This window comes from Bos mutus, chromosome X, assembly GCF_027580195.1.
Source record: "Bos mutus isolate GX-2022 chromosome X, NWIPB_WYAK_1.1, whole genome shotgun sequence".
NCBI classification, from domain to species: Eukaryota; Metazoa; Chordata; class Mammalia; order Artiodactyla; family Bovidae; genus Bos; species Bos mutus.
Window position 1 is genome coordinate 98,994,266 of NC_091646.1, and position 17,036 is coordinate 99,011,301.

Below are 17,036 nucleotides of genomic sequence, written 5' to 3' on the forward strand. Positions count from 1 at the left end.
TGTTCTAAAAGGTTTTGTTATTACTGGGTGTTAATTTAATCAAACTTATTTTTCAGGATAACCTGAGACAATCATATTAGTTTTCTCCTTTGTTCCATTAATATGTAAAATCACATTGCTTTTTTTTTTTTAATGTGAAAATAGCCTTGCATATATGAGATAAACCAAACATGGAGGCTATGTATAACCCTTTTAATGTTTTGCTAGATTTTTTTTTTTTTTTTGCTAACATTTGACTTAGAATTTTCCCATTGTGTCCATGAAGGAGTATTGTTCTCCTTTCTTGTGATATGCTCACTACGGTTAAGTACCTTACTATGGAGAAGGAAATGGCAATCCACTCCAGTATTCTTGCCTGGAGAATCCCAGAAACAGAGGAGCCTGTGGGCTACTGTCCATGGGGTTGCACAGAGTTGGACACGACTGAAGCAACTTAGCAACAGCAGTGTAGAGACTTGGGAACTTACCATTTATGCCTGGAATTTTCCTTATGGGGGAAGTTTTAAATGAGAAGTCAGTATATTTAATGGACTTAAGCCTTTCTATTTTTTTTTATTTTTTTACTTTACAATATCGTATTGGTTTTGCCATATATCAATATGAATCTACCACAGGTATACACGTGTTCCCCATCCTGAACCCTCCTCCCTCCTCCCTTCCCATACCATCCCTCTGGGTCGTCCCAGTGCACCAGCCCCAAGCATCCAGTATTGTGCATCAGACCTGGACTGGTGACTCGTTTCGTATATGATATTATACACGTTTCAATGCCATTCTCCCTAATCATCCCACCCTCTCCCTCTCCCCAGTGTTAATCGCAGCACTGTTTATAATAGCCAGGACATGGAAGCAACCTAGATGTCCATCAGCAGACGAATGGATAAGAAAGCTGTGGTACATATACACAATGGAGTATTACTCAGCCATTAAAAAGAATACATTTGAATCAGTTCTAATGAGGTGGATGAAACTGAAGCCTTTCTATTTTTTGTTTATGTTTTTAAAAATAGTTTACCTCCATTTTCCAGATTTTCCCTTTTTTGTCAGTTCAAGTAAAGTTTTGTCTTTCTAGGAATTTGTCTATTGCATCTAAAATTACAAATATATTCAGTCCACATGGAATTTAATAACATATTTATCATTGAAATTTAGGAAATGTGATATGAAGCTATGAATTTCTAGCCTTTCTGGAGAAAACAAGTGATTTGATGATCCTGGGTCTGTCTTCCTGCATATTAACCTCAGTAGGAATTGAATAGATCTGCCCACTTTACCATGAGCTCTCCATTTAGCTGCAGTCTCCATCTCTCTTCATTCCCTCACACCTAGATTATTTTATACATTTTATTTTATGTACCTCTTGGAACATGTGATTTCTTATAGGTGGAATAAATTGAATGGCAAGAGTTAGAATGTAATATAGAGGGATTTCCAGTCACTTATCTGTAAATAAGGCACATAATGAAAAATGCTCCTGGTTTAAGAATGCGAAAGAAGAGATTTTTTAACTCTTGTACAAAACTAAGTTTTATTTGACTGTAGGTAAAACACAGAAACCTAGTAAAGTTAACATGATGCTGAAATGTTTCAGTGTATTCTCTATTAAAAAGTCTATTGTGCTGTAGATTTATCACCCCTGGAAACAAAAGCTGATTTATTTTTCCATCAACTAAGTTCTAAGTCCTTACCGTTGACAAGCGTCTCTATAATTCATCATAGTCTTCAGAGCAGTTTCGTATTTGTTGACCTAACCCCAGTATTGACCTGGCTAGGAGGGTAGGAGGCAGATACTATTATATCCATTTCACTAGTAGGACAGCTAAACCCTGGTGAGATTAAGAGTTTGCTAATGGATATGACCAAGGGGGACAGCAGTTGAAGTGGGATAAGAATTCAGGTTGTCTGTACTTTTGACCTAGTGACATATCGCAAGTTTGTTAGATTCAGAGATTCTGCTAAATGCCTAATACCCATTTTAAGTATTAAAGACTTAGAATTTGAGGTAGAGAATACAGGGAATTTCATGTAACTCTCACTCCTGTGGATCTTTAAAAAAATTCACCACAAATAGCCTTGTTGTTACTTTAAATAACTGGTAGACAGATATTAATATTTAATGAAGAAGAAAGAGAAAAAGGGGGCATTAAGACACTGCTTGGGAGAAAAACCATGTATTGATAATTACAGTGGTGGTATTCAGCTTTGAGAGATTCATATACTATATGAAATGCATGTATTTCTACACCAGACATTAAGCACAAGAGTAAATGTAGGGGGAGGGCAGACTTCAGGACAGTCAGATACTTGGAGGCAAAAACCAATAAAGAACAGTAAAACCTCAAGCTACCAAGGAATGCCTGGAAATGTGATGGATGCTGGAGGGAACACTGTTGTGCTGGAATGCTCCTTAGGACTCCTGTTCTTTATTTCTGGTGTCCCAATTGAATAGACTGGTGGGAGCTGGAGAGTGCAGAGTTTATTAAGCTGCCACAGAACATTAAATAATAGCCTGCAAACAATAGCAGCAGCAACAACAATAGGGCCTTCCCAGATTTATTCATTAGCACTTTAGAAACTCAGAAAAATAAATAAAATATGAAAGTGATTGCCATAGCACAGAAGAACATGCTTCTTCAAGTTAAAAAATCTCCCTACGCCTTTAGCATGATCACCAAGGCAGAATTTCATTAACGAATCAGACAGTCATATTTACCTTTTCAAAATAAGTCCTTGCAAAGAACACGTGTTCTTGATCTAGAAGTGTCCGCATTTTTGATTTTTAAAAAATGTTTTAAACAGATATGGAGCTAAAATATCAAAAATGTTTTTTAAATCAAATTGTAACAGCAGGCTCCAAATCCTTGTCAGGTAGGTTAGATAAAATGTTTAGGTAATCTCATCAAACTCCTGCTAAAATTAAATATGAAAAGACTCAAAAAAAAAAAAAAAAGATTTAGCATAGTCCTGGTATCCCTGTACGTTCCACTGTGTTATGTAGCACAAATCACGAGGTATATATTTTTTATGTTGAATGCTCTATCAAGTGAGTGGCATCGTAAAAGAGCATGGGCTTGTAGCCAGATGAATCGAAGGTCAAATCCCATATACTCAATCCTTTGACCTCTCTGCCCTTAGATAAGTTATTTAACCCATCTGAGTGTCAGTTTCCTCATCTATAAACTGCACCATTAAAAGTTACAGGAGTTCCTTGAGTCTGGTTAGGAGTTATTACAGGATCCTTTAAACAGAACGTGAACGTGAAGTCACTCAATCGTGTCCAACTCTTTGAGACCCCATGGACTGTAGCTCACCAGACTCCTCGGTCCATGGGATTCTCCAGGCAAGAATACTGGAGTGGGTTGCCATTTCCTTCTCCAGGGGATCTTCCCGACCCAGGGATCGAACCCAGGTCTCCCGCATTTCGGGTAGACACTTTAACCTCTGAGCCACCAGGGAAGCAAATCCTTGTCAGGTAGGTTAGATAAAATGTTTAGTTAAATCTCATCAAACTCCTGCTAAAATCAAATATGAAAGTACTCAGAAAAAAGATTCAGCATAGTCCTGGTATCCCTGTACGTTCCACTGTGTTATATAGCACAAATCACAAGGTGTATATTTTTTATGTTGAATGCTCTATCAAGTGAGTGGCATCGTGAAAGAGCATGGGCTTGTAGCCAGATGAATCGAAGGTCAAATCCCATATACTCAATCCTTTAACCTCTCTGCCCTTAGATAAGTTATTTAACCCGTCTGAGTGTCAGTATCCTCATCTATAAACTGCACCATTAAAAGTGACAGGAGTTCCTTGAGTTTGGTTAGGAGTTATTACAGGATCCTTTAAACAGAAGTAAGAATGATATTTTCAAAGAAACCTCCAATAAGTGTTTCCTAATACATCAAAAGATGTTTTTTCACCCTGAACAGTAGGTTAGACAGTGAAGCTTTAAGACATGCCATTTTATAATATATGCTTCAGTTAACAGTTTCTTTTTAAAAAATATAAAATTGAGAAGTGGAGAAGGCAATGGCACCCCACTCCAGTACTCTTGCCTGGAAAATCCCATGGATGGAGGAGCCTGGTAGGCTGCAGTCCATCGGGTCGTGAAGAGTCGGACATGACTGAGTGACTTCACTTTCAATTTTCACTTTCATGCATTGGAGAAGGAAATGGCAACCCACTCCAGTGTTCTTGCCTGGAGAATCCCAGGGACAGGGGAGCCTGGTGGGCTGCCATCTATGGGATCGCACAGAGTCGGACACGACTGAAGCGATTTAGCAACTTAGCAACAAAAGTTGAGAGGGAATCATAGACTTGGCTAAACAGTAGTCACTAATACTCTGGCCATTTCTAACCTCATAATGGGTGCTTTCGTTCTTTCCAAAAGTCATTTGATATTATTTCCATTTCACCGTCAGTAAGATGTAAGATGGAGTTGCTAATTGTTTTTAACGGTATAGGTGTTTACAAATTAAGAAACAAGACTCAAGAAGTAAATAAATTATTTTTCAGAAGGCTCATTACATGTAAAATTCATTTAGCAGAGGAGTATATCCCAGGGTTTGAAACTGGGATAAAAGGAGACGAGTTGCTTGCTGCCTCCCTCTCATAAATCTCAGTTGCTGCTGCACTGTGTGGTCCGTGGCACATAAGTGTTTCTTCCTTAATGGACATACACTTGCGGACACTTTATCTCTTAATGCCAATCTTGCTGGGCACAGTTTAGCTTTCACTTTCATACACTGTCTTCAATAAATTCAAGGGTCAAGGTACTTAAGTTTTACCTCCCAGACTTGTCAAATTTCCTATACTTGCTTTTATCCAAATGTTCTTTTGATAGCCATTTTCCGCTTTTGCTTTGAAAAGCCAACTCAACCAAACAAAGGAATTCAGATGAGAAATGTCCTTGGCATGTATAACAATATGAGATGTGAATTAAATGGGAGGGAAAAATCCTCCCCATTGTGGATCTGAGCCTAGAGGATAATGGAGCTGTGATTTAGCCCACGAAAATGTGTTAGAGTAAGTGAACTGACCTTTTGCTGCTCTTACTGCTGAGACAAAATGAGGACATAAATACAAATTAATTTCTTCTTATCACTTTGTGAGACATTATAATTCATTTTTCATTTATGTGCCTAATGTTTACCTAGCTTACAAAAATATGCATTATTCCTAAAAGCTCAGGGGATTTGTATACTTAAATGGCAACTCAGAGAAAGACTGATTTTTTTTTCTTAAGAGAGATTTCTAACCCTAATATAGTGATTAAAAAAAAAAGTTAGCTTCCTGTCAATTCAATTTGATCCAATCTCTTGCACTTGTCTAACAATGAAGTTGCACCCATTTAGGCAGTGATAGGAACCAGCATCTCTGAGTGCTTATAAAAGCTGACTGATAATCCAAAGATTGCTTAGCTCCATCCTTTGTAATTCAAATTAGAGCCAGCATTTCTAAGCAATAAACATATAAATCCATAAATTCAAGCACTATGTACATTTTCTTATAACTGTGAATATGGTATTGTAAAAATCTACCTGTGGGAGAAATATCAATAACCTCAGATATGCAGATGACACCAACCTTATCGCATAAAGCAAAGAAGAACTAAAAAGCCTCTTGATGAAAGTGAAAGAGGAGAGTGAAAAAGATGGCTTAAAATTCAACATTCAGAAAACTAAGATCATGGCATCCAGTCCCATCACTTCATGGCAAGTAGATGGGGAAACAGTGGAAACAGTGACAGATCTTCATTTTGGGGGGCTCGAAAACAACTGCAGATGGTGACTGCAGCCATGAAATTAAAAGACACTTGCTCCTTGGATGACAAGCTATGACCAACCTACACAGCATATTAAAAAGCAGAGACATAACTTTGCCAACAAAAGTCGCATCTAGTCAAAGCTATGGTTTTTCCAGTAGTCATGTACTGATGTGAGAGTTGGACTATAAAGAAAGCTAAGCGCCAAAGAATTGATGCTTTTAAACTATGGTGTTGGAGACGACTCTTGAGAGTCCCTTGGACTGCAAGGAGACCCAGCCAGTCCATCCTAAAGGAAATCAGTCCTGAATATTCATTGAAAGGACTGATGCTGAAGCTGAAGCTACAATAGTTTGGCCACATGATGCGAAGAACTGACTCGTTTGAAAAGACCCTGATGCTGGGAAAGATTGAAGGCAGGAGGAGAAGGGGACAATAGACGATGAGATGGTTGGATGGCATCACCGACTCGATGGACATGCGTTTGAGTAAGCTCCTGGAGTTGGTGATGGACGGGGAAGCCTGACATCCTGCAGTCCATGAAGTCACAAAGAGTCGAACACAACTGAGTGACTGAACTGAACTGAACTGAAGCTGTGAGCACGCATGTAACCATGATTTCTAATTCACTTAACTAATCACTGAGATCAGTAAAAACACCGTGCCTGCTTTGTAACAGAAGTGACTTGGATTCAGTTCATTGAGACTGTTCTGAGAGTAGTATTTAAGCAGTAGAATGTGTTGCTGTAGGATGTGTATGCTGTCGTGTTGGAAATTTTTTAAAAAAGAATATACTGCAGTTCTAAACATCTACTTGTAAAGATGTAATAAGTACTTTTTTAGAATGAGTAAAATAGTTCACCCTTGGTTCTTAGAAGGCTTCATAGAAACACTACAATCAAGCAAAATATAAATAACCACCAACACTTATATAACTCAGTTCAAGTTAAAACTGTTTTTCAATACATGATCTTGTTTAATACTTGAAGCAGTTCTTTAAGTTGGCATGATTATTTTCTTTGAGAGACATATGATTTAGCCATACATTTGTTGAAAAAGTCACTTGATTTTATTGAGTAGGGGAAGATAAAGAATTGCTCCTAGTATTACAAGAAATTATGGATTTAAAATGTTTCCATAATTTGAAAGAGAGTCAGTGGTAAGGAATCCGCCTGCCAATGCAAGAAATATGCATTTGATCCCTGGGCCAGGAAGATCCCCTGGAGAAGGAAATAATAGCAACCCACTCTACTATTCTTGCCTGGGAAATCCCATGGGCATAGGAGCCAGGTGGGCCATGATCCATAGGACCACAGTAGAATCTGATGTGCTGCTGCTGCTGCTAAGTTGCTTCAGTCGTGTCCGACTCTGTGCGACCCCATGGACTGCCCCCTACCAGGCTTCTCCGTCCGTAGGATTCTCCAGGCAAGAACACTGGAGTGGGTTGCCATTTCTTTCTCCAGTGCGTGAAAGTGGAAAGTGAAAGTCAAGTCACTCAGTTGTATCCGACTCTTCGTGACCCCATGGACTGCAGCCTACCAGGCTCCTCCATCCATGGGATTTTCTGGGCAACAGTACTGGAGTGGGGTGCCATCGCCTTCTCCCAGAATCTGGTGTGACTTAGCAACTAAACAACAACACGGATTGGTAATCCAAGCAGTTGATTGACTTAAGACTTGAATCCAAGTGTTTTGACTCTAGATAATTTTATATTCTCCATAAAAATCACAAAATGATAGCATGTTTGTATTTGAGAAGTTGTCCCAATGCGTTATTAAAATTCTGCTCTATTTGAACAATTTAAATTCATTTTACAGTAGTAACTGAAATGTATTCTCTAAAATGCCCCCACTCTAATATGTGCATCTTATAACTATTTTAATTTTGTGAGACATTTTGCAGTGCCATGGAATCAGCCTCTCTTAAATCTGTCCTATGTAGTTTGTTAGATATGCCATGACAAAATGCCAGAGATTGGATTTCCTAAACAACAGAAATGTGTTTTCGCACAGATCTGGAGTCTAGAAGTCCAAGGTATGGGCAGGTTTGGTTCCTTCTGAGGCCTCTCTCCTTGCCTTGCAAATGGCAGCCTTCTTGCTATGTCCACCCAACGGCCTCTCCTCTGTGCCCATACATCCCTTGTGTCTTTCTAAAGAACTATTTTATTTCCTCTTTTTGTAAGGACACTAGTCGGACTGAACTGGAGTCCACACTAACATACTCATTTTAACTTAAAAGCCCTATTTAAAGGCCCTGCCTGTCAAGGTCCTGTCTTCTAATACAGTCACATTCTGGGGTAGAGGTCAATAGGGCTTTAACATATGAATTTTAGGCAGACGCAGTTCAGTCCATAACATCTTTATTCTGTTCATTTTTGGCACATAGTGTATGTTCAAAAATATTTGTTATTTAAATTAATTAATGATTGGTGAATGAATGAATCAGAGCTTATACTTAACTATAAATTAAATATTGACTGAATATTTAACCTCAGTGGAATTATAAAAGTTATCTATTATGATTATTTGAATACAAAGGAAACTTTTAATGATAATCTTTTTATCCTTTTCTAACTGAAGTGTAGTTGACATATAATATTATATGTTGTATTTGTACAACATAGTGATTCACAATTTTTAAAGATTATACTCCATTTATAGTTACTGTAAAATACTGGTTATATTCCTGTGTTGTACAATATATCCTTTTAGTTTATTTTAGACCTAATAGTTTGTTGCTACCCCTATATTGCCCTTCCCCTCTCCCTACTGGTAACCACTAATTTATTCTCTGTATCTGTGAATTTGCTTCTTTTTGGTTATATTTACTAGTTTTCTTTTTTTTAAGAGTCCACATATAAGTGATATCATACAGTATTTGTCTTTCTCTTTCTGGCTTATTTCATTTAACATACTGCCTTCCAAGCCCATCTATGTTGTTGCAAATGGCAAAATTTCATTATCTATTCATCTGTTCATAGAAATAATATTCTTAAAATAGTTGTTTTAACTAGGTTGTTTTGACTAGGTTGACTGTATATAAAAAATATTTACTATTTTTTTAATAATTAAAAAATCTATAGTATAAAGTATATCACAGTATATTTTGCAATTTCTGTAAATTTAATCTTCGGCAATCTAGAATAGAGGTCTTTATGTGGATTTGTTTTATACAATGTCCTACTAAAATCAATAAATTATAAAAGCTCTATAAGATTGCAAACCTAAGATACTACTTCGCTAGCCTCTAGCTTTGTGTGTCTTGTAGCACTGGAGAGAAAATAGTATATCTATTTAGACGTCTTAGTTAATTTTCTTTCATTTATGAAGGTGGTGCTACAGTTTGAGTTTCTCTCTTAGCCCTTGACACCCATCTCCACTGGGGTTGGAGCCCTGTAATAAACGTCCCACAATTTGACCTTTTCTATCTGCATCATAAAATCAGGCAGATGGTGTAGTTTATGGCTAACAGGCAAGAGTTTCTCCGTTTAAAGATGTTTTTTTTTTTTTTTTTTTCACAACTAACCCATTACCAGGTATGCTACATGCCATTTTATCTGATGTGTCCTTACAAGGTAACTAGGAAGTTTACTAAAATAACTTCTAATATGTTTTTGAGAAAAAAATCCCAAATTTTAATTGTAATAATTAAATAGCTAACGTTGAATACATTGAGTTATGTTACACATTTCCTGGGTATCTTGAATCACTGTTTCAGTGTTAAGGCTTCTGTCATAAACTAATGTAATTCAAAAGTGGCCGAGTAGAGAATGAAACTATAAAAAATGCAAAATCACTTATGTTATGCTTGAAAGTAATAATATTTTTATTTGACATTTCTGAAGAAAAACTGGAAACTCACCTGTGACTGAGCTGCATCTGAGTTCATGATCATTTTAATATTGTAGAAAAACATTTATTGCTTACTTCTTACCCCTATGTATGAGACTTCCTTTTCTAAAAGGTGGTAGATTAAATACAATAAAAAAGAGTAGGTCTCTGAGTTATTTAGGAATAGATGGGTTTTGCCATGATGCTAATTACATTTATATTATTTGAATCATACATCAAAGTTTTCTAGTTGGATCAATCCAAATGTGTAGTATCAAGTAACATAGAAATTATGATCAGGCTTATCTTAGATGCTGAGTATATTTGTAAAAAATATGAGTAACAAACATTTTTTCTAGTTCTTATTCTATACAAAATAAGATGCCATATTTTGAGATTCTTCTAGCTCTAGAGGTCTAATATCTATGGGTAAATAATTTTATTATTTATAAGGAAGTAAAAAAAATTGGAATTTTAGACTCTGAAGTGCATCCTAATATTGTTGAAATAAATGATACATTTCTTAAAACAGTACCTTTATACAAAAATCATAACAACACGCTTTTTCACCTAAAAATATTAGTGCTTATTTTATATTACACACTAAAATAGCATGTGCATATAGATATTGTTATTGTTGTTTAGTCACTAAGTTGTGTCCAACTCCTTCGTGACCCCATCAACTGTAGCCCACCAAGCTCCTCGGACCATGGGAGTTCCCAGGCAAGAACACTGGACTGAGTTGCCATTTCCTTCTCCAGGGTATTTTCCCAATCCAGGGATTTAATCTGCATCTCCTGCATTAGCAGGTGGATTCTTTACCACTGAGCCACTAGTATTAGTGACAGGCTAAAGACAGGGCAACTCTTACTCAGAAAACTATTACTCTACTGAGTTTTCTCAATAGAACAGTTTAGAGAAATAGTGACTTTAAATATTTGTAATAATAATCCAGTTAACTTTAAAAATTCACATGTGGATATGATGTTAAGTCAGTACTAATATTCTTCTACAATCAAAATATTAAGCAATTCTAATTATATAAGATTGCTTCAGATGAGAGTCTTTTGACATCCTGTTTTTTAGCCAGACTTTTATTCTTTTGACATATTTTCAGACCTAAGAAAGATACACATTTTCCATATTATCAATGACAAATCCTATTTCATTCTACATTTATATTTTACTGTTTATATTTGCTGTGTAGACATTTCAAATAGTGGTGTGATATCTGCCTTATACTTCTTGTAAGTATCTCTACTTTTCCATATAGGGTGCAAGAGTGAAATAATCTAATGACAAATGAAAGACATGTACTTATGTAATTATAAGCAGAAGCTGACAGATGCTCCTTACAACTCCTAGTATACATAAGATAACCAAAGTTAGATACTTTTACAAATCATTCATGCCATTTTTTAATAAAATATAGTTAACAGGTAAGCATTTGCTGATGTTGTGGTGGGTTTTCTCTTCCCTAGGTACTGGGAGATCGGTGGGCAAACATCTGTAGGTGGACTGAAGATCGCTGGGTTCTTTTACAGGATGTTCTTCTAAAATGGCAACGTTTTACTGAAGAGCAGGTGAGTTACATGGGGGATAGTGTATCAGTGAAAGACGTGGAGAGATGTTAAATGGGTACATAAAAATATATGATGTACTTTAATAATTATTCTTCTTTCTCTTTTAAAATTATTTGATTTCTTTCAGTGCCTTTTTAGTACATGGCTTTCAGATAAAGAAGATGCATTGAACAAGATTCCCACAACTGGCTTTAAGGATCAAAGTGAAATGTTATCAAGTCTTCAAAAACTGGCCGTACGTATTCTTTAGCTATTGATATTATTTAAAAAAAAAAAGTTTTTACTAACATCCTTCTTTGGTCTTTCTAATGTTTAAATCTTAAACATAATATTCGTTGTTCTTTCTTATATCAGTCTCTTTAATTATATTGTTACTTGTCTTAATTAAAATAGAGAAAGGTGATTGTGGGAAAGATTGAAGGCAGGACTAGAAGGGGGCAACAGAGGATGCCATGGTCGGATGGCATCATCCACTCAATGGCCATGAATTTGAGCAAACTCTGGGAGATAGTGAAAGACAGGGAAGCCTGGCATGCTGCAGTCCATGGGGTTGCAAAGAGTCAGACACGACTGAACAACAACAAATAGTATTGCTCCCCTCACATAGAAGAAAGAGAAACTCTAGTGTCTCTGCCTTTTCTTACAAGGTCATGAATCCCATCATGGGGGCTTCACTGTCATCAGTGCAGTTCAGTCATTCAGTCATGTCCGACTCTTTGTGACCCCATGAACTGCAGCACGCCAGGCCTCCCTGTCCATCACCAACTCCCAGAGTCCACCCAAACCCATGTCCATTGTGTCAGTGATGCCATCCAACCATCCCATCCTCTGTTGTCCCCTTCTCCTCCTGCCCCCAATCCCTCCCAGCATCAGGGTCTTTTCAAATGAGTCAGCTATTCACATGTCATAAATTCTTCACTGTCATAAACTCATCTAAACCTAATTACCTCCCGAAGGCCCAATGTCTTAATACCATGATATTGGGGGATGTAGAATTTCTATATATATATATATATATATATATATATATATATATATATATTGAGTGGGGACACAATCATTTAGACCATATCATTATAACCCTGGACTCACAAAATGTGTGTCTTTCTCACATACAAAATATATTCATTCCATCTGAACAGACCCAAAATAACTTATATAGTCCCAATATCAACTCTTCAGCATATATTGTAAAGTTCAAAATCTTATCATCCTAATCAAATAAGACTCAAAGTCTGAGGCTGAGCTCTCCAACTACGAACCTGTGAAACCAGACTAGTTATATGCTTCCAAAATACAGTGGTGTGACAGGTATAGGATAGGTATTCCCATTCGAAAAGGGGAAAATAGCAAAGGAGGAAGGGGTGACAGGCCACACGTAAGTCTAAAACATAGCAAGAACAATTCTGTAAGTTCCTAATGCTTGAGAATATTCCTCTTTGGACTGATGCTCTGCACTCCAGGGCCACCGGAGTGGCACCATCACCCCCAGAATTCCACAAAATGGCCTTGCCTCTTCAGCATCACAGTGCACTGCCCGCCCACATGGCTCTCTGCTGCAGTCCCACTCACAGGACTCCCTGTCGTGGCTGCTCCTGAGACACTAGGTGGCGGCATCCTGCATGCCTGTCCCCCCAAACCTGAGAGGTGGCCCCACCCTTTGAAACCCATGAGGAACTGGCTCTGCTATTTGGGCCTACGGTAGGGGTGGCAGCCCTGATGTCTTTGTATCACCTATATCATTCTTCTCTTTTCTTCATGGGAAGAATGCACGTATTCACAATCTTCCTTCAATCCTTCTGGTTTTCTTTGTTCCCATTAGTCACAGCTGGCATTTCTACTAGTATATTACAGTATCCATGGCTTCATATTCATGTATCCATAATGTATACATCTGTACCCCGGCTTCTGATCAGAGAGCTGATTAGGTCTCTGGTTCACATCCACACTAATATCCTCATCAAATAGTAGATCAACCACACCCATTAGTGTTCACGTCTAAACATCCTTTCTCATTTTTTTTTTCCAATGTGGATAGACTGAGAATTTTACAAATCCATAATTTCCGGTTCCTTTTTGTTAAACAGTTCCTTCTTCAACTGATTTTTCTCTTCTTGCTTTTTTACCTTAAGCATTCAGATGAAACCATGCTGTTCCTTTCACACTTTGTTTAAATATTTCCCAAAGACATCAGATTTCTTAGCTAAATATCCCATTTCATCATGCACAAGTTCTACCTTCTACAAAATACTAGAACATCAACACAATTCAGTCAAGTTCTTTGCCACTTTATAACAAGGATTGTCTTCTCTCCCTTGGCCAATATATTCCTTACTTCATCTGAGACCCCAAAAGAATGGCCTTTATCATCCATATTTATACCAACATGCTGTTCATGATTATTTACGTATTCTCTAAAAAGATGGAAACTTTCTTTCCAGCTCTCCTTTTTTCTCCCTGAGTCCTCACCAGAGTTGCCCTTCGAAGTTATCTTCATGGCAATCTTGACTTTTTCGAGCATGTACCTCAAAACTCTTTCACCCTCTACCCATGACCCAGTTCAAAGCTGTTTCTGCATTTTTCGATATTTGATACAAGAGACACCAGTTCTTGCTCCCAATTCCTATCTTAGTCTGCTTGTGCTGCTGTAATAAAATGCCACAGATTGGTGACTTTAACAGTAGATATTTATTTCTTGTAGTTCTAGAAACAGGGCAGCACAATATCAAGGTGCTGGAAGATTTGGTTCTTGGTGAGGGCCCTCTTCCTGGTGAGACAGAGGAAGCTCTGGTATCCCTTCTTTTTTGTATGAGGGCACTAATCACAGGAGATATAAGAGGCTCAGGATCAATCCCTGGGTTGGGAAGATCCCATGGAAGAGAGCCTGGCAACCCACTCCGGCATTCCTGCCTGGAGAATCCCATGGAGATAGAAGCCTTGTGGACCACAGTCTATAGCGTCACAAAGAGTCAGACACAACTAAAGTGACTTAGCACACAAGCAGAATCGTAGCATGGGGGCCCTACTGTCATGACCTCATCTAAGCATCATTACCTCCCCAAAGCTCCACCTCCTAATATGATAACATTGGAAGGTTAGGCCTTCAAAATATGAATTTTGGAAGGACATAAATATTAATTTTATAATATGTAGGTAAAGTTTGAACTTTGTTTTTTGAAACAGAATTGTACTCTTTGAAAAAGTATAACATACCTAGAATAAGATTACAGTAAAAATTTAAAATGTAACACTGAAAAGTACCTGTGAATGTTCTGTAAGATTATAAACAGTATAGTTCTAGAATAAGCTTAAGTTTCATAAATCTAATAAGTCTAAAATAAACTTAATTAGATTCTCTGAGAAATACAAGAGTAGCACAAGAAATGATTATCCTCACATAGAAGGGGCTTATATCATGTTTTGGAAAATAAGAAAAACGTTAAAGCAAACAAAATGGCATTGATTATAGCACCCATATGTTTTTTTTTTTTTAATTGGAAGCTAATTACTTTACAATATTGTGGTGGTTTTTGCCATACATTCACATGAATCAGCCATGGGTGAACATGTGTTCCCCATCCTGAAACCCCCTCCTACCTCCCTCCCCATACCATCCCTCAGGGTCATTGCGGTGCACCCGGCCTGAGCACCCGTCTCATGCATCGAACCTGAACTGGCAATCTATTTCACATATGGTAATATACATGTTTCGATGCTATTCTCTCAAGTCATCCCACCTTTGCCTTTTCCCACAGAGTCCAAAAGTCTGTTCTTTACATCTGTGTCTCTCGCTGTCTCACATATAGGGTCGTTGTTACCATCTTTCTAAATTCTATATATATGCGTTAATATACTCTATTGGTGTTTTTCTTTTTGACTTACTTTGCTTTGTATAATAGGCTCCAGTTTCATCCACCTCATTAGAACTGATTCAAATGCATTCTTTTTAATAGCTGAGTAATATTCCATTGTGTATATGTACCACAGCTTTCTTATCCATTTGTCTGCTGATGGACATTTAGGTTGCTTCCATGTCCTGGCTATTATAAACAGTGCTGCAATGAACATTGGGGTACACGTGTCTCTTTCAATTCTGGTTTCCTCGGTGTGTATGCCCAGCAGTGGGATTGCTGGGTCATATGGCAGTTTTATTTCCAGTTTTTTAAGGAATCTCCACACTGTTCTCCATAGTGGCTGTACTAGTTTGCATTCCCATCAACGGTTTAAGGGGGTTCCTTTTTCTCCGCACACTCTCCAGCATTTATTGTTTGTAGACTTTTGGATAGCAGCCATTCTGACTGGTGTGAGATGGTACCTCATTGTTGTTTTGATTTGCATTTCTCTGGTAATGAGTGATGTTGAGCATCTTTTCATGTGTTTGTTAGCCATCTGTATGTCTTCTTTGGAGAAATGTCTGTGTAGTTCTTTGGCCCATTTTTTGATTGGGTCACTTATTTTTCTGGAATTGAGCTGGAGGAGTTGCTTGTATATTTTTGAGATTAATTCTTTGTCAGTTGCTTCATTTACTATTGTTTTCTCCCATTCTGAAGGCTGTCTTTTCACCTTGCTTATAGTTGCCTTTGTTGTGCAAAAGCTTTTAAGTTTAATTAGGTCCCATTTGTTTATTTTTGCTTTTATTTCCATTACTCTGGGAGGTGGGTCATAGAGGATCCTGCTATGATTTATGTCAGAGAGTGTTTTGCCTATATTTTCCTCTAGGAGTTTTATAATTTCTGGTCTTACGTTTAGATCTTTAAACCATTTTGAGCTTATTTTTGTGTATGGTGTTAGAAAGTGTTCTAGTTACCTTCTTTTACAGGTGGTTGACCAGTTTTCCTGGCACCACTTGTTAAAGAGATTGTCTTTTCTCCATTGTATATTCTTGCCTCCTTTGTCAAAGATAAGGTGTCCATAGGTGCGTGGATTTATCTCTGGGCTTTCTGTTTTGTTCCATTGATCTATATTTCTATCTTTGTGCCAGTACCATAATGTCTTGATGACTGTGGCTTTGTAGTAGAGCCTGAAGTCAGGCAGGTTGATTCCTCCAGTTCTGTTCTTCTTTCTCAAGATTGCTTTGGCTATTCGAGTTTTTTTGTGTTTCCATACAAATTGTGAAATTGTCTAGCTCTGTGAAAAATACCATTGATAGCTTGATAGGGATTGCATTGAATCTATAGATTGCTTTGGGTAGTATACTCATTTTCACTATATTGATTCTTCCAATCCATGAACATGATATATTTCTCCATCTATTAGTGTCCTCTTTGATTTCTTTCACCAGTGTTTTATAGTTTTATATAAATAGGTCTTTTGTTTCTTTAGGTAGATATATTCCTAAATATTTTATTCTTTTCATTGCAATGGTGAATGGAATTGTTTCCTTAATTTCTCTTTCTATTTTCTCATTGTTAGTGTATAGGAATGCAAGGGATTTCTGTGTGCTGACTTTATATCCCACAACTTTACTATATTCATTGATTAGTTCTAGTAATTTTCTGGAGGAGTCTTTAGGGTTTTGTATGTAGAGGGTCATGTTATCAGCAAACAGTGAGAGTTTTACTTCTTATTTTCCAATTTGGATTCCTTTTATTACTTTTTCTGCTCTGATTGCTGCGACCAAAACTTCCAAAATTATGTTGAATAGTAGCAGTTAGAGTGGGCACCCTTGTCTGTTCCTGACTTTAGGGGAAATGCTTTCAATTTTTCACCTTTGAGGATAATGTTTCCTGTAGTTTTATCATATATGGCTTTTATTATGTTGAGGTATGTTCCTACTATGCCTGCTTTCTGGAGGCTTTTTATCATAAATGGATGTTGAATTTTGTCAAAGGCTTTATCTGCATTTATTGAGATGATTGGTTTTT

At 37.2% G+C, this 17,036-nt stretch overlaps 1 protein-coding gene across 6 annotated transcripts in view; it reads left to right on the top strand.

Moving 5' to 3' along the window:
* DMD (dystrophin) overlaps window positions 1–17,036 on the top strand; it is a 2,671,852-nt gene that overhangs the window by 1,095,860 nt on the left and 1,558,956 nt on the right. For all 6 annotated transcript variants that reach the window (XM_070365439.1, XM_070365442.1, XM_070365443.1 and 3 more), the window contains 2 exons: window positions 11,071–11,172; window positions 11,300–11,407. In XM_070365439.1, the coding sequence (XP_070221540.1) occupies window positions 11,071–11,172; window positions 11,300–11,407 (210 nt within the window). The remainder of the gene's footprint in view (window positions 1–11,070; window positions 11,173–11,299; window positions 11,408–17,036) is intronic.